The 23,590-nt window shown below is 31.1% G+C and overlaps 2 protein-coding genes across 3 annotated transcripts in view; one reads left to right on the top strand and one right to left on the bottom strand.

The window, feature by feature from the left end:
- Positions 1-23,590, bottom strand: part of LOC127730737 (torsin-1A-like) — a 37,662-nt gene that overhangs the window by 5,258 nt on the left and 8,814 nt on the right. The gene's annotated exons all lie outside the window — the stretch shown is intronic.
- On the top strand, positions 3-10,128 carry LOC127730747 (alpha-aspartyl dipeptidase-like). The gene is made up of 8 exons (XM_052239277.1): positions 3-168; positions 3,397-3,485; positions 4,060-4,134; positions 4,610-4,689; positions 4,896-5,069; positions 8,252-8,311; positions 9,135-9,217; positions 9,985-10,128. Exons 1-8 carry the CDS (start codon positions 77-79, stop codon positions 10,049-10,051), a joined length of 720 nt encoding a protein of 239 aa, XP_052095237.1. The 5' UTR covers positions 3-76; the 3' UTR covers positions 10,052-10,128.

Raw genomic sequence — 23,590 nt, forward strand, 5'->3', positions numbered from 1 at the left:
ACTCAATTCCGTTGGTTCAGTGGATGATCCACCCACTAAGTTTTTAACTTAATTCTTAGACTCTTATTCTTTTGGCATGCGGCGTTTACTGTTGATATCCAATTCAACATTACATGATGGAGGATATCTAGGTCATTGTAAAGAACAGATAAAACAATTTCTCTCTGAGTAAATATAATTGAAATTTTAAAAGTAGTACCAAAAAACAAAAACAAAGTGAAACTGAAAGTAGATTTAAGGTTCCACGACAAGAGCTTGGATACATGATTTCAATATTGTATATGTCATTGTTTGCTCTTAAAATTCTTTTTTTTCAATATGCCACATACTTAACACTACTGTGCTTATCTTATCTAGTTTTGAGAGAATTTATTAAATTGCATACAATTTCATAAATAACTTGTACTACTGTAGCCGTGCTCCCCTTACTTAGTAGATGTATTACTGCCCTACAATTTAGCTGCGCTAGTGGAGTACCTCTTTAGCTCATTTGGTAGAGTGGTGGCTTACTGTGCCATAGGTTGGATTTGGATTCATGTCAACTCATACTTTTATCAATTCGTACCCAATTTTTAGATATTATTAATATGCAATACTGGTGGAGGACCAGTTACCTTCACCTGCCGTTTAATTCAACAACGGAGGTGTTGCATAAAAACAACATACTGCTGATATCTTCAGGCAAATATTTTTACTTCAGTTGTAAAAAAACTTAACTTTGATTGAAAATGCAAAATTTTCTGTAAATAGACTTATTCAACAGTCTGTAAAGATATCTTGATTACTTTATTAGATTTCTAATTTAAGTTATAAGATATCTTATTTAATAGCAAAAAAAGATATCTTTTAAATTTTATAAGATATCTTATATATATATATATAAATATATATTATTTATAAGATATCTTATATATATATATATATATATATTATTTATAAGATATCTTATAAATATATATATATATTATTTATAAGATATCTTATATATATATATATATATTATTTATAAGATATCTTATATATATATATATTATTTATATTAAGATATCTTATATATATATGTAAGCCTCAGATCTGTGTACGGCCTCAAATCTGTGTCCGTTTCTCAAATCTGTGCCCCATCGTGACGTCAATCGCTAATCTATGTCCGTTAAAAAAGACACGGCCTCAAATCTGTGTCCTTTCCTTAAATCTTTTTCCAGTTTGTTTCGCCATGCACAAATTTATGCCCGTCTAATAAGTACGGCCTTATAGGATGTTTTATTAAGTCATTTCCAATAATTCAATGTTAAGTTGGGGTGTGCATGTTCTCCATGTGTGTGCTTAAAATTTTTACATGCGTGTATAATTATTGTATGATTTACATTTAATTGTAAAACTACAACATTTTCAAATTGTTTGCATTTCCTGATCCCGTTAATTGTTCTGTAGTAATTATCGTTACTTCCCTTTACTCATTACGTCTTGAAATATAAATTAATACAAAATGACATCTGTATACAAGCAACTAAAGATACATATACAGCCGTCAACAATGAATCAAACCTATTCTGTATCGTAAGCTATAAACACATACACCTATTTACAAATATTTTGTTCAATGTTTCAATGTATAGATACCACATAAAATGTTTAGGGTATAATTTATTGTGTTTAACAACGACATTTTGTGCCACTGTCTTAATTATTAAAAAAGTTTTTTTTTTCTGGTGAAACTATTCCAGTTTCAAATCTATGTATTTTTAAAAATCCATTGTGTACCATGACATCAACATTCAACAACCACAACATAATTCAGTGTACAAATTATTGGCATAACGAGCATACATGTTACTTTCAAGATTGAAACTACACATTTTTTTTTACTTGATTACGTCTTGCTATGTCTTACGTCACCACATTTCGATAAAGGACATAGATTTTAGACAATGCAGGACATAGATTTGAGACAATGCAGGACATAGATTTGAGACAATAAAAGACATAGATTTGAGACAATAAAAGACATAGATTTGAGACAACAAAGGACATAAATTTGGAACGTCTATGACGCAATATTAAAAAGGACATAGATTTGCGGAAAGGACATAGATTTGAGGCTGGACATAGATTTGAGGCTTACATATATATATATTATCTATAAGATATCTTATATTATTTATAAGATATTTTATATATATATATATATTATTTATAAGATATCTTATATATATTTTACTTTAGATATATCTTATGAACTTGATAAGATAAGATATCTTATAAACTAAATAAGATATCTTATAACCTAAATAAGATGTAGAATAAACTTAATAAGATCTATCAGATATCTTGTATTCTTTATGAGACATATATTTAATCCGATATTTTATATATTAAACAAGATATCTTAATTAATTTGAAGTTAATAAGATATCTTATTAGTAATATAAGATATCTTATAAACAAATAGAGATATTTTATAAAGAAATAGAAATATCTTATAAATTTATAGATACATCTTATAAATGAATAGAGATATCTTATAAAGGAATAGCGATATCATTTAAACTAAATAAGATATCTTATGTATCAAATAAGATTTTTTATATTCTTAATCAGATATCTTATATAATAAATAAGATATCTGATAAATTAATGAAGATATCTGATAAAGCAATCATATAGGATACATCTATCTTATATTGCTCATAAGATATCTTATAAAGTTGATAAGATATTTTATTAACTATATAAGATATCTTATACATACTTTTAAAGATATCTTCCAAAAAACAAAATGTTGAAAATCAGTTGAAAAAGCTGGACTCATCAGATTGGTGTTCAGCACAAAACCAAATCATAAAAAGACAAATGCCACAAAGTAACAATCTAAGAGTACTCACAGTTACTGAAAGTTAGTTCAAAGCCTTTTTTCATTTAATAAATAAACTAAATAACTGACTAAAATGTAAAATTAGTACACCTCCAGCAGATTTAGTGTAAAGATGTAAAAAACAGTCTGAGAAAAAGGATGACCTTGTGCAATGCCAAAATATAAGTATTGGCAGAATGTAGGACTGTGTTCACACCTTAATAGCAATAGATATGCAAATATGTATATATTAAACTTAAAAACAAAATTGATGTAAGATTCAATAAAGACATTATTCAAAGATATTACTACAATGATAAAATAAACAGGTTTGTCCTAGCCATTTGAAGTGATAGTGAAGGAAGAAGTCTAAAGGAGGTATGATCATTTCATCTTCTTAAAGAACATTGATGGAAAACCTGTATTTGTAAATTACAGATAAAAAGTGTAATCTTTTCAGTCCATTTATTCATTATAAGTTGCAAATTGTAGAAATTCTGGTTTTTTAAATCAGGAATAATATTATTTTTTCCTTTTCATTCAAGCAAAGTTAAAACTGTGTTGTTTGTTCCATATGCACTTCATGACAGAGATTGGTATGCTGGAAAGGCAAAGGAAGCATTCACATCTTTTGGTAAAATTTTAGCAGTAATGCAATATGGCTTTTACAAACAAAATAATACCACTCAATAATATGTATCATTCAACTTAATTCTTATACATACTATGAAAAACAACTAGTGCAATATTTTTTTGTTACATTGGAAAATAAATCTATCCATTTGAAGAACCCACCATTGTCCCAATAATTATTATTTTAAGTAATTAAGAATTTAAGACTAAAAAAAGGACACTTTTCAAACTCAGGCTTGTCTGTGTGTAAATGTTATATGGGAGCTGTTTATGAATGCTACTTACTTGTGTGAATGCTCATCAGAGAAACCACATAAGAATTATGACATACTTTGCAAAACTGAATCACAAAAAACATTTATGGTTAGACACTCTTCCTACTGAGGCTTATCTAGCATTTCAGGGTAATTTCAATTTCAATTTAGATGTGATATCATCTGGTATATATATATATACACATAGATTTGTCTATTCTTTTGGACTGCATGATCAGCCACATTCTATTAAAAGATTTTTCTAGCATTATTGGGTTTTAAGGTTATGGTCACATTGATGTATTGTTTTTTCTACCCCAGGATATGATGTACAAAGTATTCACCAGCAGCCTGATGCTTTGGGAGCAGTTAATCAAGCTCAAGCCATATTTATTGGTAAGTAATATATAGCTTTATCCTGTATTTACTGTCAAATACTCTTTCTGACCTTCCTTGCAACAGTTCTTAGAATTCTCCGAACATGCAAAAAAATATTAAGTGAAATGCAAATCCATTAATATAGTACACCAAACTAATAATTTAATATAATTAACCTGCTGAAAAAGTAAATCATCATCATGATCTCCAAGTTAATAGTACATGTATTTTTTGAATAAAATATTGCTGATTTTACCATTTAGGAGTTAAGCCATGTAATGAATAAAAATCCACCAAATTGATGGTTTCTATTTTCTAAATTAGATTTTTCTTTTCTTGGATATAATACCTCAATGGTAAAATATATTTGTTTCATGAATTAAGTCTCTAAAGAAATTTCTTTATAACTAGAACTATTATTTTTGTGTGTACCATATGAAATATCGAATATGTCAACTTTCATTTGTTTTTATTTATTTCCGTTTACCAACAGGTGGGGGTAATACATTCAGACTTTTGAAGACACTTTATGATGAAAAAATTGTAGAAGCAATCAGAAAAAGAGTTTTAGAGGTAAAAAGGAATTTATAGACATAGTGAACATTTTATAAGTACTGACTTTAAATACTGTTAAACTGTATTTAATTTTGATACTGAGTAAACCTGACTTTTTTTATTCCTGTTTTCATTATTCTCTATTCTATGATAGTTTGCCCATTTTTTTTCTTTTTTCCTTAAGCCCAATCAAGACTCTCATTCATATACTCTTATGTTTGTAGGATGGAATACCATATATAGGATCTAGTGCTGGAAGTAATGTAGCCACAGCCAGTATCAAGACAACAAATGATATGCCAATAGTGTATCCACCATCATTTGATGCTCTCAAACTGGTACCCTTTAACATCAATCCACACTACATTGAACCAGATGCTAATAATACACATATGGGTGTAGGTATATATGGACTCCAATCAGAGATACTGATAATTTCCATAACATCAGTTGATGTAATGTGGACATAAAATTCTGCTATATTAACATAGTATTGGAGTATATGTATAAACAACATATATATATAATCAATTTCTTGTCCTTTGTGATAATTTGGTCATAATTTATAACTAACAATACTAATTGATATATGTCCTTCAGTTGGTGAATATCTTTCAATTTTCAAAGATATAGATTGAATTCATCATACTGCTTTTCAAGCTTCCAGCCAGGCAAATTATATTTTATAAGCATTATACACAGAAAAAAGCAATATTTTGTGAATAGAAAAAAACCTAAATGATATAATTTTGAAATAAGTTATGAGAAGATGGCTCTTATAAAATGCTTTCAGGAAATAAAAATTAAAATAGGATCACCATACTCTTTTATTGCTACATTAAAATAAAGATAAATTCATACATGTACATTTTTAATACATTTTTTTATGAAACTAAATTATCTCCCCTCATGTAGCAAATTCTTTGAAATAATTCAAGAAAATTTTGTATTTGTGAAAAAATGTTATAGCTACAAGTTGAAGTTTATATGAATGTCATTATTAAAGCCACACAATCAAACAAAGAAATTGTCAATAAACCATGACTGAAGGGGCAGGGCCAAAAATCTCCATGGAAATGTGATGTGTCAATGCTAATACAACTGCATACCAAATATCATGACCTTCCACTAGTGATTCTCCATAAACTGACCTGATCATAAACTTAATACATGTAAAGTAAGCAAAAATTTCAAAGTCAATAGACCATGACTGAAGGGACGGGGCCAAATAATCTCCATGGAAATGTGATGTGGCTATGCTAATACATCTGCATATCAAATATCATTGACCTTCCACTAGTGGTTCTCCATAAACTGACCTAATCACAAACAAATATATGTAAACTAAGCAAAAGTTTCAAAGTCAATAGACCATGACTGAGGGGGCAGGGCTAAGTAATCTCCATGGGAATGAGACAGGTCAATACTAATACAACTGCATACCAAATATCATTGACCTACCACTAGTGGTTCCCCATAAACTGACCTAATCACAAACTAAAACATTGTTGCCGCCGTATCCTATGCCTAAAAAAAGCATCCCTATGTTTTGCTTTTTGACTCATTCAAGGCAAGACGAAAAATGGACTGACCATTTATAGCAGTCAATGCCAATTTAAGATGGCAAAATACTGTGCTACCTTTAAATACACGAAAATATTTAAAATTAAGTCTTACATTGTTAGTTCATTTTATATTACGATATGGTGATAGACAAGAAGTAATCCTTGACAGAACACAATATAAAACATAGTTTGTGCTAGTTTGAAAAGAAAACTTAGGCTCGCATATATTTTTTTTTAAATTGGAATTTTTTAAAACTTAAGATAAAAACACAGCTAATTTGATGTTACTTTAAAATTTCCTTCAAGACATATTTGGGAAAAATATAATCACATGCCAGTAATATATATAATTTCAAAACTCACTACATTTAGATTTGATTGTGAAGCTTTGCTTTGCTCTTATATTTTCATTATTCTAATATAAATTTAGACAAGAATTTGCTCTCATTGTGCATTTTAAAAAACATGTAAAATGGTAAAAGTAAGTGTTGGCATGCTAATTTTTAAGGAACCTTTTACAATGTTCATAAGAAGATGGTTTCCTAATGATCATCATAACATATCTTACCTATGTTCAGAAAAGTTTAAAGACATCTCATGGCAAATTACACAGACAGTTCTATTAAAGTTAACAATCAAACACAATACAAACCTTTGACTTCTCTCCTTTGAAAACAACATTTCTTTTATATCTATTGATGTTTAATTATGCAATATGTTCTGTTTTTCATATTTTCATTCCATTAATATACTGTGGATTCATTTATTTTCATGGGTACCAATTTTCATGGATTGAGGAAAACTTGCATTTCTGTGAATATTTGATTTTGTGGTTTCGTCAAAGTTTGTATGCAAGCCTATATAAAATTTGTTTTTTGTTGAACACTTTAATTCATGGTAAACCTGTACCCACGAAATCCACCAAAATTGGTAAACCACAAATAATAATGAATCCACAGTAATGTCATAATAAACATAACTAGAAAAAAAAGGACATTGACTTTTTCATTGAGTTGAAAGTTACCTCCCTTAAAATTTTTGCTCAGCTTAAAGAGAAATACAATTGCCTTGTTGCAGTTGTAATCATTGTATAGTATTTGCCAGGTAATAAATGATCTTTGTAGGAAGACTATACAGATTTGTATGTATTTGAATAAAAAAGTGACGACATAATGACACAAATATAAACAACAAGACATCTAGAATAAAGTTAAAATGATCTTCAGCAAAAGCCAAAAGACAGATGACTACAATTTCAACCTCTAAATTGTCCCAAGTCTTCAAAAAGTTGTGAATACACAGAGACTGTCAAAGATCTGCCATCAACTCCAAATTCTTCACATATTTGTATTGATGACTTTTCTCATAGATTTCTTCAAAGACATTTGTAGCTGTTAATAACAGACCTGCTAATTGTAATAAGAATGGTAAAGAAAGAACATGGTATATTAATTTATGTGGTAAAATTTCTACCAACACTTGACTAAACCAAATACAAAGGAACTGCTTTTATTGTCTTTATTCATCTCAAAGTCACAGTGAGGCCTTCAACACTAGGCAATGGAGACTTTCTTTAATATTATGTAAGGTATATGCTCCTTACTTTAATTAATTGCTGAAGACATTCCAGGAACGATTAAGTTGAAAAACAGCAATAAAAATGCTGGTCCTTTGATATTGAAAGTATTAGTTATTTCTTAACATTTTACTTGGGTGTTTGCCGTATTTATGTCTTTCCTAGTTGATCCTTATTACAAATAAATCCAAAATTGTAGGGCATTGTTTAAACCAAAGTGAGGACCAATTTGACCAAAAGTACTTTGTCCATATACTTTTTTCGGCTATAAAACCTTTTGCATTCTTTTTGACAGATGTGATGTTTGTTTTCAAGACTTTTATTTTCATACAATTCGAACTTTATAGTTAATGCACCTGTTGTACTTTTAAATTTTCAGGTGTCAGAAAATATACACTTTTTGATAGAAAGTTTTAAATCTTAACTAATTTTATTTTAGGAGACTAGAGAACAGCGAATTAAGCAGTTTCATGAATATGAAGATTCTCCTCCTGTTTTGGTAAGCTATTTTGTAGGAATCAATTTCAGAAGTTATTAGTATCAGAAGTCCATTAATAGTTCCTGATAGTTTATTTAAACAATTAGTAAGGGGAAAATGATTAATACATTTACATATTTTTTAACCTTGTTTTTTCTACTGTTTTTAGTTTGCATGTTGTTATTTTCACATGCACTCAGTCTCTAATACTACATCCTTAAGAATTCATTTTCATTCAAAATTTGTGGTTATCAATAGTGTTTATAAGATAACTTTCCATGACTTACTGAGTTGCTGTAATTATAATCTTACTTTGGAAAACATGAATACTATCCAGTATCCATAATGATGAGCCTTTATGAATTCATTTGAATATATTGATAAGCAATCCAGTATTTCGAATTTTATTCCTCAATATGAAATGTAATACTAAATTTACTAATTTCTTCATTTTGAAGTATTAAAATAATATTTATCAGCAATTTGTACATTTTCCCTTTGGTATTACTGCCTAATATTTTTACAGGACTTAATACTTGAAAAATATTAGGCAATGATGTCATGTATCAGTGCAGCAACGTCACATGCTCAAGTCCATCCGCGTCAATTTATCAATGAAATGCACACGACTCCATTCATTATCCCAACGTTTTGTACGTGTAAAAGTAGTTTTACTAACTATTTTATTTTACTTCATTCTCAACCAAAAAAACCTACAGTTAAGACAAATTGCTGATTAAAAGAATAATGGCATTTTATTTTTTGATACTGACTTCATCAGCTCCCCCTAGCAGGCTCGCTTGATATTCTTGCCATTCATCTAAATGTATTAATTATTTTCTAGGGGTTACGTGAGGGATGCATGTTACTTGTAGAGGATAAAAAGGCCACTCTGCTGGGAAAAACAGATGCCAAACTCTTTGTCAGGTACTAGTACATAATAAAATAGGTTTTTGTATATAAGATACATTGTTTCAGTGAAGAATGTAACATGTCCACTTAATCAATATTTTAAATAGATTGGTTTGATTGTTGACCTAAAGTTGTTACCAAAGTAATATGTAGATTTCTTTGTTAGCTTTATCGAACAAGAAAAAAATGACCCCACTGACAGAATACATGCTTCTTTGCTAGTTACCCTTTTCCTCTGACTTAAGAGTTCACATTTCTTTAAAAATATAAATAATTTATTACTTTTTAATGCCAGTATTATAGGAGAAATATGTGACCAATCAAATCTCAAATTAATATTATATAGAAATAAGAAGATGTGGTATAATTTCCAATGAGACAACTCTCCACCAGAGACCAAATGATAATAGAAGTTAACAACTACAGGTCACCGTACGGCCTTCAACAATGAGCAAAACCCATACCGCATAGTCAGCTATAAAAGGCCCTGAAATGACAAATGTAAAACAATTCAAACAAGAAAAACTAACGGCCTGATTTATGTAAAAAAACAATGAACGAAATTCAAATATGATATACAGCAACAAATGACAACAACTGAATTACAGGCTACTGACTTGGGACAGGCATATACTAAATTTGGCTGGGTTAAACATGTTAGTGGGTGCCCAACCCTCCCCCTGAATTTACCGGTTAAAGATATTTATTTCTACAGGAGTTCTAAATTTATTTAACCATAAGCTGTTACAAATAATAATAGTCTGTGATATATTTTTTTTCAGAGGAAAAGATCCAGTGGAGTATAAAGTTGGATCAGATATGTCATTTCTGTTACAGTCCCAATTGTGATGTTATACAATACGACTCTGTTAAATTAGGTTCAGAAAATCAAATCGTGTTCGTTTTATTAAAAAAATATGGTATTGGCTAGATTTATTTCTTACTGTCATATTACTCAATACTGTTCCTTTTAAAGGAGGGGGTATGATAAGAGCCATAATTTGGCACCTGAATTCAAGGGCCAAAAATATCCTAATCATACCTTCTCCCTTCCAAATATATCTCTAAAAAAGTGGAATGATAGTGATATCTATCAAAACTTATTCAAATTAAGTCTTTTGGAACCTAAATTTTCAAACCTCTCAATGACTTTGTATTTGATGGGTGTCGGTGATAATGAAGGAAAAGTCATATAAGTTGCCTTTATAGACTCTGCATTATAGAGTTATTAGCGAAAAGTAATCTTTTAGAAAAATGACTAATGCAAATGATTTAGAAAAACTTCAATACAGCTTGTGAACACTGGCTTTTAAAAATGAAGATGACCTAAATATCTTATTTAACATTACAGGGGACAAACATGTATGAGCCAATGAAAGAAATCTTAGATTGGACTAGGCGTTCTTTTTCTCAAAGTATGAAAACAATAAAAATATTTATACTATATATATAAAAATAAGAAGATGTGGTATGATTGCTATGAGAATACTCTCTACAAGAGACCAAATGACATAGAAGTTAACAACTATGTTATATACATATACATATACTTGTAAATGTCCAGAGATTGTGTAGTTTTGCTTGTCACACACTATTTGCATTAATTTCCATTTTCAACTATTTATCATCTTGATGAATTTAATCCATTTAATCTATGTAAGCTAAATGATGAATAAATGCACATGCACATTTTATGTGTATTGTTTGAATAATAATGAATTAGAAGAAAGTTGCTAAAATCATGTTTGACCAACATTTAAAAGTAAAAAATCCAGAGATTTCACAAAAAGTTCTCTACCAAGTCAATAAGATTGTGTTTTATATATATGGATGCAGATTTCAGTTCTCAGGTCAAAATTGCAGAATAATTTATTTGGTATACCGAGTGCCAAATTCATAGAATTATAGGGAGGCTCTAAAAATTACTTGAACAAAAATGTGAAATGTCTAGATCGAGTTTGGAAGAGGGGTTTTCAACTTGCTTAATTTCATCACATTCTCTCATGTCCTGAAAGTTAAGAGGCTTTATAGTTCTGAAAATATTAGATCAAAACCTCAAAAGATCTATGCCGAATACATGTAATTATAAAAAGAACAGACTAAGGTTTAACTTAAACAATTAAACAAGAAAACCAAAATTGGCTAAGGTCAACTATTTATACGAAGGACACCCAAAAACATAGAAATTTTAAAAGGCATTTTGTGAGTAAGCTTTTTAATTCTAACTGAAGTGACTTTTACTAAGTACTTTTATGAACTGCATCACCACACCATTTGTACATTATTTCACTTGCGTAGCTGTACATTTTATCCTGATTTTTAACGTATAATTTTTACTTGTGTGTTGTATTTTTACCATTGCTAGTATTGAACATTGTTTGTTATTGAGCCATCATGGAACTGTCAAGGCGCAGTAGGCGTTCCAGAGTGACTAAGGTGCCGTTTACACCTTCTAAATTAAAATCTAAAGGTGCGAAAGTTAACACTGTAAATCTCACTGTACTCCCCGTAGATTATGAACTCGATAGGAGTAAAGCAATCAAGAATAAAATTGAGGCTGCTTCTAGACCCCATTCAGTAATATTAACTAAGGCACATGGAAACATTGTGATAACTTTCTCAGCAGCTGCTTATGAGGAATTTAAAAGTGTAACATTAAACTATTTACATAGCAAAGGGCTTACCTTAAACACCACAGAGACAACCGAGAAGAGGGGGGCAGTGGTTTCTGAGTCAACAGCTGTTTTTGAAGGAAATAAAAAACTCTTTGTGTTAAATTTCTATAATTCAAAATCAAAGATTCTGCTAAATGGTAATCAAGGTCATATTATAACCTTTGTTGAGAAATATTTGATACACATTTTAGACATTCTAGATAGAAATGACTCCTTTAGTGACGTAAATAAACAGATACGTGAATACTGTGAGCAATACCTTAATAAGTCAGTTCAGTCAGCAGAAAATGGGCAAGAGATTGAAATGACATCTACTGAAAATAAACTGTCCTCATTAAATGTAAATAAAGTTTTGTCTCTGCCAGCTATTGACTATACAGCGTGTGCAAATGAACTACTCATAGGTCCCCAGTTCCCACTGTGTCTGGTATGTAATAGACAATGTGATGAAAAACCCACATCTGTAGCCTGTGACATTTGTAATCAGTGGATACACTTCAAATGTGAGGGTCTAACACCTGAAAAAGTATCAGAGATAGAGCTTAAAGACGAAACATCCATATGTAGATTGTGTACCAATCAGCGGGTCATTATAAACTCAGACATGGAAACAAATACTTACCATGATAATAGTGTTATAAATTCTAGTGTTAGCCAAGCAAATCTTAATAGCAACACAGCAAGTGTAGGTCAAACGCCCTTGACTTTATCTCCTAGAACATTTGATTTAAGAGAGAACTGTCAGCCAACTGGTTCGACTGAAGGTTTGCTTGATCATGTAAATACCTTACCATCTGGTTCAAATATGACTATTTCACCTGATAATACCGAGTTACTAAAGGCAGAGATTGCTCATCTACAAACTCAAACTGAAAAAAGAGATAAATTATTGAAAACTAAAGACAGTAAAATTCTGAAATATGAGGCTGAAATTGATCAACTTAAAAAGCAGTTATCTACTAACCGTGCATATTCTATAATCCTTGAAGATAAGAATAAAGATTTACAACATTCTTTACTAATTATGAACCAGAGAGTTGAACAATTAGAAAATTACCCAACACAAGGTTCTACCAAATCGCATACTTGTACACAAAATGTACAGAGTACACCACAGTCTGAAATAGGAGAAATGAAAATCTGGTTTTTAGAGCAAAAGGTTAGGCAATTAGAACTTGATGTGCGTAAAAATGATACTGAATTATCTTTAATTAAGAGCTCACATGTGCCTAATGTAAAAACTTCTCGAGGAAAAAAACGTCGAAAGCCATATCTATCGAATAATAAGGGGACGACCATTTGATATTCTGGTGGGGGCCAGGAGGATTTGTTTTGGATCAGCTATTTATTTTTGTGAACTAGAAGAAGAGATTATCTATTTTCTGCACTGATGAAGCATGGTTTTTCATTTTCATTAAAACAAGGGACTGATTATTTATTTTCACAATTATATTTATAATATTTGAAAACACACAATTTAAATTTTTTTTTTTATTCCTAAATAGATAATAAGTGTATAGTCAAATCATTATGTACCATTTAATCAGAATTTATCATCATCATGTGGATTCCCGAAGTGAATCTTCTGAATTCCCAACTGCAGGTATTGCATACGTACAAGGTATTACAGTGGGGCTGTAACTAAGCCTCTTTTTAAAGTAATGTCAAACATATTTTTGCCTCGCTCCGCTCGGCAAAAAAATTTGGCGATGGTTTTGGGAGCCGCTGAAGGCCACAAGAAGACAATATGTTGGTCTCAAAGCAAAATATATAGATTCAGTGTAAGACTTTTAGTTTTTAGGGACAACATCAAAAGACCAATATGTAGGATAAAGCAACAAGTGCAATTCAGAAACTTAAGTATGTGGCTGCTTTTTTTTTGTTTTTTTTTTTTCAGTGTTTTGGCTTGCAGAGAAATCTTTTTTATATACCTGTCAATTATGTGTTTTTGTTCTCAAATTAAGTTAAGAGGGGTTGATTATCATTGATATAACTATGTCAGGTAAGTTTTTATAACACATTTCAATTACAACTTGATGTAGTTCCTAACTGAGATACAATTTGAAATTCATGTATTGAAGACCTGTTGGTGACCTTCTGCTGTTGTCTGTTCTATGGTCGGGTTGTTGTCTTTTTGACACATTCCCCATTTCCATTCTCAATTTTATTTTTATGTAGTTTGTATAATTAGATAAAAAGTCCTTAAATAAAATTAAACTCAAGTTTAAAAAAATTACTAAATTACAAATGGAATGCAACACTAAGAGAATAAAGAAGGGCAATCAATGAACAAAAGACAAACCCTGGAACAGATAAAACACAACACTGAAAACTAAAATTAAATGTGAAACATGGATCACGAAAAACGGGCTGTATGCCAGAGGGTGAACAGAACTTGCTTCTTGCAAGGCATTCGAAGTAAAAACAATTTGATATGAAGACAAGCTTTTGTTTTTGAAATTTCCTACCTGAGGCATTTGCCTCAATTTAGTTACAGCCCTATGACTTATGAAAGTGATGTAAATGTTCCTGAGTTAATATACCTCTAGTTAAATGAAACCCATTTTCAGACACTTCAAGTACATTGATATTTATACATTGCATTATAAAAGATTTTGAAAGTTTTTCCCGAAAAAAATATGAAAAAAGTCGAATTTTGTAGGAATCTGGTGCCATTTCATACTTTTGAATAGCATTTATAAAATGGCTTAAAAGACCTGCCGAGTTATTTATTTTCAATACATTGTAGGTTAGGTTATTTATTTTCAAACTACCACAGAACAAACCATTCATTTTTGTTATTATCAAGGCTGAGTTATTTATTTTCAAAATCCTATTCGGCAGATCCAAACTGAGTCAGCAGACTCACCTATAGACAACCCTATTCTGACAGATTCGACTCCGTCTCCAGTACTTTCGTCTTTAGATTTATTAACATTTAATATTGAGGGATTCAATAGCAATAAGTTATATCTTGAAACTCTTTCAAAGCGTTCCGATATTTTGTTTTTACAAGAACATTGGCTTCATAGTTATGAAAAACATAAACTTGATGAATTTTTACAAGACTTTATATGTTATACAAAATGCTTTGATGATAAATCACTTTCTGATTCATATGAGCGCCGTAAGGGCCATGCTGGAGTAGCAATATGTATTCACAAGAAATTTGAAAAATTTGTTGAACTTTTACCAGATGGGGGCAATAGAATTGTTGGTATCACGTTTAATACTACACAGCCATTTATATTTTTATCTACATATCTTCCTTGTCGTGGGAATGCATTATGCAAATAGCATAGACAATTATCAGGAAATCCTTGATGAGCTATCAGAAATTTACATAAAATATAGCAACGTATTTAGAATTGTGATAGCCTTAGGTGGTGACATGAATGCCTCTATTTATAGAGATTCTAAACAAGATAAAGTTGTTAGAGATTTTATAAAGGAAAACAATCTTTTAATACTACTATCTTGTGGAAAGACTTTTACCTTTTATCATTACAATGGAAGGGACACCTCCCAGATTGATTATTTTTTAGAAAGTAAGTGTTATTAACAATTACTTGACTTTTATACGTGAGTCTACAAATACCTCTACTCATGATCCAATACTGACAACTATTCCATGTAATATGCAAGCGAATGAGGAAACTAATTTATTAATTGAGAACAAAAGAATAAATTGGAATAAGGTTGATAAAACTGCTTATCAGGAAGAGATTGAAAATAAACTGTCTCCGTGGACTGATGAAGTAAACCTCAATTTGACATTTGATAATATACCGGATAAGATTAATGAATTATGTACAATTATGGCAATATCAACTTCTAAATGTAGCCGCTCTAAACGTTCGAAATGTAGCAAAAGGTTAAAGAAAAAGCCCTGGACTCCAGAATTGGAAAATATAGCTAAGATAAATGGAGATCATTTTGCAAAGTGGAAAGCCGCTGGCCGACCCACCGATAAAAGTAACATTTTATTTCAAAATATTCAGTATTATAAAAAGAAACTTAGATCAATGCAAAGACAACTTGAGGCAAGCTTAAGAATTAATAAGTATCAGAAAATTATGGAACTTCACGAGGGAAATGATGCTGGTTTTTATTCTTTAGTAAGGAAACGAAGAGATTCAGCTAATACCACAACTTCTACTCTTACTTTTAATGACATTTCTTTAAATAACGATAACTTGATTCGTGATGCATGGATGGAATACTTTCAAGATTTGGCGACTCCTATGGACTCTGAAAATTGTGATAAAGAACACTTTAATCTGGTTGAAAATGATATAAAACATTTAACAAAAACATTTACTGAAAATAAAATAAAAAATATTTCACCTGTAACAGAAGATGAAATGAAGGGTATTTTAGCATCTATGAAAAATAATAAATCTGCTGATGAAGAAAATATAGCAGCTGAACATTTGAAATATGGTGGACCTATTATGATAACTATAATGACTTTTTTTGTAAATGCTATTTTTAAACATTTACATATTCCAACTTTATTGAAAGGTGGCATTGCCTGTCCTGTTTTGAAAAATGGAAAACCAAAAATTGACCCGAACTCATATCGGAAAATTACTATCACAAGTACAGTAGGAAAAGTTGTTGAGAAAGCTCATTTATCTCAAAATAAAAACTCTGTAACTAAAAATCAAAATAAACTACAGAAAGGATTTACTTCTGGAGAAATGCCTATTATTGCTGCTTTAATTTTAACTGAACTTATAATCCAAGCAATTAAGACAAAATCACCACTATATGTGGCTCTAATGGATACAAGGAAAGCCTTTGACATTGTTTGGCATCTTGGCCTGATGAGAGAAATGCATAAGTTTGGTTTAACCGGGGACAACTGGTTATTTTTTAAAAAAATGGTATGAAAATCTTAAATCAAAAATTAAATGGAAAGGGTTGCTTTCAAATCCAATAGAGGAACGACAAGGCGGTATTTGGTCACCGACTGCCTATAAGATTTTTATAAATTCACTTTTGCAAACTTTTGAAAGAAATCAATTAGGAGCATGTATAGGACCCATTTATTGTGGTATTCCAACCGTAGCTGACGATGTTGCGTTAATTTCAACAGATCCTTATGAACTACAAACAATGCTAAATGTACAGGCAGATCATGCAAACAAACTGAGATATCTACTTAGTGAGCAAAAATCCACAATTTTAGTATATAATGACAAATTGCCAAAGTCTTGTTCATTGAATGGTAAATCAGTAGCACTTTCCGAATCGGCAATTCATCTTGGAATAGATAGAAATATAACTAAAAATACTGGGGTGAAAGAAGTTGTAAACAAACGTACTATTACTGCAAGGAAAACCGTTTACTCTCTCATGGGTGCTGGATTGCACGGTTTGAATGGAGTCAATCCAAAAGTTTCTGTGCACTTGATACAAATATATGTTATACCTAGACTTCTGTATGGTTTAGATGTCATATCTCTCTCAAATGCAGATATCCAAAAGATGGAATTATTCGTTAGACAATTATTAAAGCAAATTCAGCACTTGCCTAAACGCACATCAATACCTGCAACTTTATTATTATTAGGGCGTATCCCTATGGAAGGAGAAATTCATAATAAAATTTTGAAAACATTTGGAAATATAATTAGAAATGATAAGTCCGTTGAAAGAGAAATTGCTTTTAGACAATTGGCTATGAAAGATGAAAAATCTGGAAGTTGGTTTACAAAACTACACAATTTAACTGAAATTTATGGATTGCCGTCGCCTTATAATATCATTGAGAATCCACCATCAAAAATAAGCTGGAATAGACATGTGAATAACTGTATTAACAATTATTTTTTACAAAATTTAAAGATGGAAGCTAAAGGAAAGTCATCCTTGAAATATATTAATTTTAATGATTCCAACATAGGAACTGTGCATAATATTTGGAAAAGCAGTGGGACTGACCCGTACTCCGTAAATATGGCTGCGATTAAAGTTAAAATTGACACTGGAATAATGATTCTTCAGTATCAGAGGTCTAGATTTTCAAAAAACTGTATTTCAGCAAATTGTCCATTATGTAACATTGAACCAGAAGATGTGACTCACTTTATACTTAAATGTGAAAAGCTGTCAAGCATAAGAAATCGCTTTATCAAAGAGCTGAAATATTTTCTCGTAGATAGTAATAAGCCGTTTTGCTAATACAAGAACTATTTGATGATGAAGAGAATCTTTTACATCTAATTATAGACTGTACAACATACCATTTTCTTACCTTTAAGGAACAGGTCCGTATAGAGACATTAACCAGAGGCCTGTGTTACAAACTATACCATAAACGTTTACTTTTAATGTCAGAGTAAATTTATTCTCAGTATAGCGGTATATAGGAAACAAAATATATTCCATATCAGATAACATTTCGATATATACATTTGATCTGCATTTTACTGGATTTTGTCAGGATTTATATAGTGATTCTTATTCTACAATATTATGAGGTGGATAGTGCTTGAACTGTAAGATCGTATCCGATGCTTATAATATATCAACTGATCTTAGATTTTAAGTACTTCGTTTGCGTGCTATATATATAGAATAATTGCTTACCTAATGAACAGTAAAGCTTTTTTTTAGATTTTATGATAACAAGGATAGTGTTTAAACAGTAAACGCTAATACGAGGGCAGGAGTGTTATATATAAAATAATTGCTTACCTAATGAACAGTGGAAATATTTTTAGATTTTATGATAACAACTAAACAAGGATAGTGTTTGAACAGTAAACGCTATTACGAGGGCAGGAGTGTTTATCCTGTTTAATATATAGATACATAAATAGTGAAATCTGGACAAGTGGATTGAGTATAAAATAGTTAACTTCGTTTACATGGTGATGGATTAGTCCGCATGCTGTATATATGTTACTGTTTCTAATAATTACGTTTATGAACATATACTATAACCAATTTTATGAGTGCCCCGTGCGTAAGGGTTAGGGTGCAAATAAAGAAGTACGCTGTAGAAGCGAAGCTCCTGATAGAGGAGGAAGATAAAGACTAGGTAACAGGTAACAGGTACATACTAGCTTTTGACATATCAGTCAAAACAGACTAAGGTCGTCTATACAGAAAGGTCAATTAAAGGCTATATAAGGTCATCTTTTTTCAGCCGAAACAGAGTAATCAGGTAATGTCATCTATACATATAAAGGTAAGTAAAAAACAGGCTACCGTTCTTCAGAACAGCCAAATATGGCTAGCTTTCCAAAGAACGGCCAAAACTGGCTAGCTTTTTTACAAAACAGCCAAAACGGGTAATGTTAATCGATTCACATGAAGGACAACCAATACCGTCTGCTTTCTACAATACAGCAACAAAAAGGATATCAATATGTGGATTTACTTCATTATGAAATAAATTTAAAATGAAAATTCTGGAAATAATTCTTGTGACAATTTATACCTTAATCTGCAATCAATAAGTCATAAGCTATGATAGTAACATCGGTGATGCTCAAGACCAAAATATTTGAAAGTTCAAAACCTATACAAACATGCAAGGGTTAATAAAATCAAAAAGAATGAAAGTAAAACAAAAACCGGACAAGGAATCGGAGCTTAACGCTAGGGAGATACAATCCTTAATTCAAAATGAATTCGAAATTTAATAACAGCAAATTTGAATAAAACACTATTTGCATATAACGAAGTCACTGGCTACTGGGCTAGTGAAACACTCCAGGATATACAGTCCACCAGCAGAGGTATCTGCCCAATGGTAATATTAATGATATAGATGGAGCTCATTCATTTTGTTCCAAAAAAATTTCATTAGTGAATGTCTTAAGAAATGGATGAGTTCAAGGAAATTTTATACCAAATTGCAAGTTTGCAAACAAAGTTGCCAAAAACAGAATAAAAGAGAGAAAATATTTTATCAATTGACTATTTTCAAAGTACACTGTCATGACTGTGTTTGGACACAGACAAGGGTGTTAAAATATATGAAGGAGCAGAATGGAAAACTGCTTCACATCAAGAATTTAAAAAAAAAGTGCTTAAAGACATCCCTTTCAAAGAAAAATATAACAATTTAACAAGTTTCTTACCATGAAAATTCTTTAAAAAAATCAATGGATGGTTTATAATTATTGTCTTGAGGATGATCTTGGTGATTCACACACAATCTTGTTTTTGTTGTTGTGTCGATTCCATTCACCTCTTATTTCTCTGAAATCTGAAATCCACCATATTCAAGCACTTGGAAAAACTAAAAACTTCGGTAGTGATTGTCAGTTAGTTTCTGTCTGCAACTGTGCAGGCAAATGTTCATTTTGTAAAGCCAAAAGTGTTATCTCAACTACATGTCATGAACAAAGTATTATCCAATGTTATAACTATGATTTCCCTTGCCCTTAATGTATTCAGATTGGTAGTAAAATTGCACAAAACTAGGCGCCCGTTGTTGGATTTTCTTGTTTGGATCGTTGAGTGCAAAATGCAGTGATTCGCCAAACCTTCCATCTCGATTGTCGACCATTTGCTTTGCTAAGAATTGAGCTTTTTGGACAAGAAATGTAGATTGACAAATCCTCATCGTTATCAGTTTGTTGTGTCAGCAAGCTCCGATACAGTTTGTCACTGGCATTCGTGAACAAATATCAAACGTAGTATAGGTTTAGATAATATCCTTGAATCACAAATATTTTTGATAAGCAAACATAGTCTTTTCTGTAATTTGACCTGCCAGTAATCACTGTTTAAGTCCAAAGTAATAAAGCAAAAAGCCTTTACTACTTGTGCAATGATGTCACCAATCAAAAGTTAGATAAGGAAATCGATTGGGCAGTAGTTTTGTTGATATTCTCAGTTCCAAATCCCTTATGAACCGTTTTTTATCCATCATAAAAGAAAATCACCAACGTAACTCTAACCTTTGCATGACCTTAGCCTCAAATATTTCTTCTATTGCCTTATCAATTACCTTGGCCTTTCCTTTAATGTCAGCTTCCTGTGTCAATTTTCATTTTCACTGCATCAGTTAACTTTATTTGACCTTTTAAATGGTTTTATTCGAACATCACTGATGAGTCTTATGTCGACGCAACGCTCGTCTGACTTACAAAATTATAAGCCTGGTATGTTGGTGAGTTTTTTAACCGGAATCAAAGTCTTTCTTAGCAAAAACAGGTGTTCTTTCTTAGTAGTTTAAAGACGGTGAGGTTATATTTGTAGGATACCATCTCTTCTTGAAGTTTGGTGTATAATTGTCTGTTGCAGGTTCACTACAGTAACCGAGGAACTTCAAAGGTTTGAATATGCTTTCTTTTTCAATTACAAAGCCTCTCTTCAGGATGTAGTATTTATATTCAGTGTTGAACGCATAACGCAAATCTTCTGTGACCCACAGATTATTTAGATTCATCAAATGTTTAACCTGGTTCACTAAGAAAACATCTTCAGTTTCTTATCAGTAATTTCAACAAGCCTCGAGGTAGGTGTTCGGAAGCCTTACATTACATATGGAAGTTGTTTGAGGTTTGAGCTGACTTGGGACAGGCACATAAAGAATGTGGCGGGGTTAAACATGTTTATGAACACTCAACTATCCCCTAACCTGGGACAGTGGTGTTACAGCCCAAGATAAGAACAAACTATAAAAATCAGTTGAAAAGGGCTTAACTCGTCAAATCGGTGCAAAGCAGAAGAACATCTTAACAAAAACACAGTCTTGACGTGGAAAGGTTACTTTTAAGGCTTGTGATGGATCAAGAAGAGAGGCGTTAAAGGATGGTACATTAACTTTTTTCTCGGATTTATTTTATTAAAACACGGGAAAAATCGTCATAAATTAGGTTTTTCTACCTCACCATTGACATCCGTCGTGTTTATCAAGTTAAAATAAGAATTCATAATCGGCGAAAATGCATCATTCAAAAGTGAACTCGTAGATATCTAATGTTTAACCAACCTAAGAACAGTACAAAAATTTATTAACAAAAGGTGTCATTAACGATAACTTTACTGCATCAGATGAGCATTTCGACAAATGTCTTTTTGATGATGTTCAAGGTCAAAATATTTAAAACTCCAAAACCAAAACTAACCTAAAGTAAAGCCAACCACCGACAAGTAATCAGAATTATATTTCCTACTTTAAACTATGATTTTCAAATAATGTTACGACTGCAAATTTCATTAAAACATCATCCGTAATTTCACGCCAGTACCAAAGAACAGGCTACTGGTTTTGTGATACTTTCGCGGACAAACAAATTAGCATCTCAGAGTTATCAACCCATTAGTGGTAATAACATCAACGGTAACATGCTATTCTGAATATTGGTAATATTTTATTAGAAACCTTGTGAACTCTTGAATATCAGCACCAAAGGCTGAATACTGTATTTGCCTTGTCAATAAAGGTACCGAGAAATCTTTTCTAAACTCAGACGAGACATGTTATTTTTAGGAAACAATTAAGGAAGATTACTTTGAAATATTGACTTCACAAAGTATCTTTATTTCTAGGAAGGTTTCGTTCTGAAAATCAACTTGCGAAGTCTGTATCTCGAAAATTGCTACTGTTATCGCCTATGAGTGTCATTCATTTCTTAAATATTTTATGTCAGTTTTTGCTATTCTTTATATTTTTTACCTATTATTCTCTATTCTTTATGTTTTAACACCCCATTATTCTCTATTCTTTTTTTTGGACCTATTATACTCTTTTCTATACTTTTTGACAATTTTTTTTGTAGATACAGTTAATTATTCTCTATTCGCCTATGTTGGTTGGTGGTGGTGGTGGTGGTGGTGTGTGTGTGTGTGTGTGTGGGGGGGGGGGGGGGGTAATTGTATGCCACCGGCTACGATTACTCGCAAAAAGTAACAATAAGAAATAGTTACTTCCGAGACTATAATCACCAAAAGGTATTTCCGGTAGTTTATTTTCTAGTAACGAAGTAAAAGATGAAAACACAGTCACAGATAAACATTGCGTATAGACAGCACATAGCATTACATGTACTTCAATAATCATAGAACACATTATAACTGTACAAAAGTCATCAGACACCATAACCACACGTGCACTCATAAACATCATTCTCATTCCGGAGGATTACATGCTTACTCTCAAAGCAACATTCAGAATTAAACACTTGAATGAACAACAGTTTCATATTAATACTGCCATTCATACGTCACTGACCACATTACATATTACTGCTATCTCTAATTGTACCTAAAGCGCATTAAATATGTAGTCATCTGTAAAAATTGAAATATAATTCTTTTAAATGGTTCAATGAATCCTATTTATATTTTCCCAGAACTTTTTTACTAGACAAAGTAATAGTTTAAAGGCAGTGGCTATTTTGCCGGCGCCGCCAAAATTGAAAATATTCTATTTTGCCAACTCTCGGTAAGCGGAAGCCAGCATGTCAGTAAAAAAATTTTGATTACAGATATGCAATTCAAAACTGACTATTATTTCAAAACTAAATTTAATTGAAACATTTTTATATTTTGAAGCTATGTGATTGATTTTTTTTAGACTGTATAGCGTTTTTATCAAATCGATATGCTATGAGATTTTGTCTTTCATTTTTTTTTACAGCATAGTTCAAAAATTTGAGATTTTATTCTTATGCATACATGTAGCATTAGACTGATTTTAGAAGTAATTTCAACTACATGTTTTGATATGATTTCATTGCTA

Source organism: Mytilus californianus, unplaced genomic scaffold (genome assembly GCF_021869535.1).
Source record: "Mytilus californianus isolate M0D057914Y unplaced genomic scaffold, xbMytCali1.0.p SCAF_2, whole genome shotgun sequence".
NCBI lineage: Eukaryota > Metazoa > Mollusca > Bivalvia > Mytilida > Mytilidae > Mytilus > Mytilus californianus.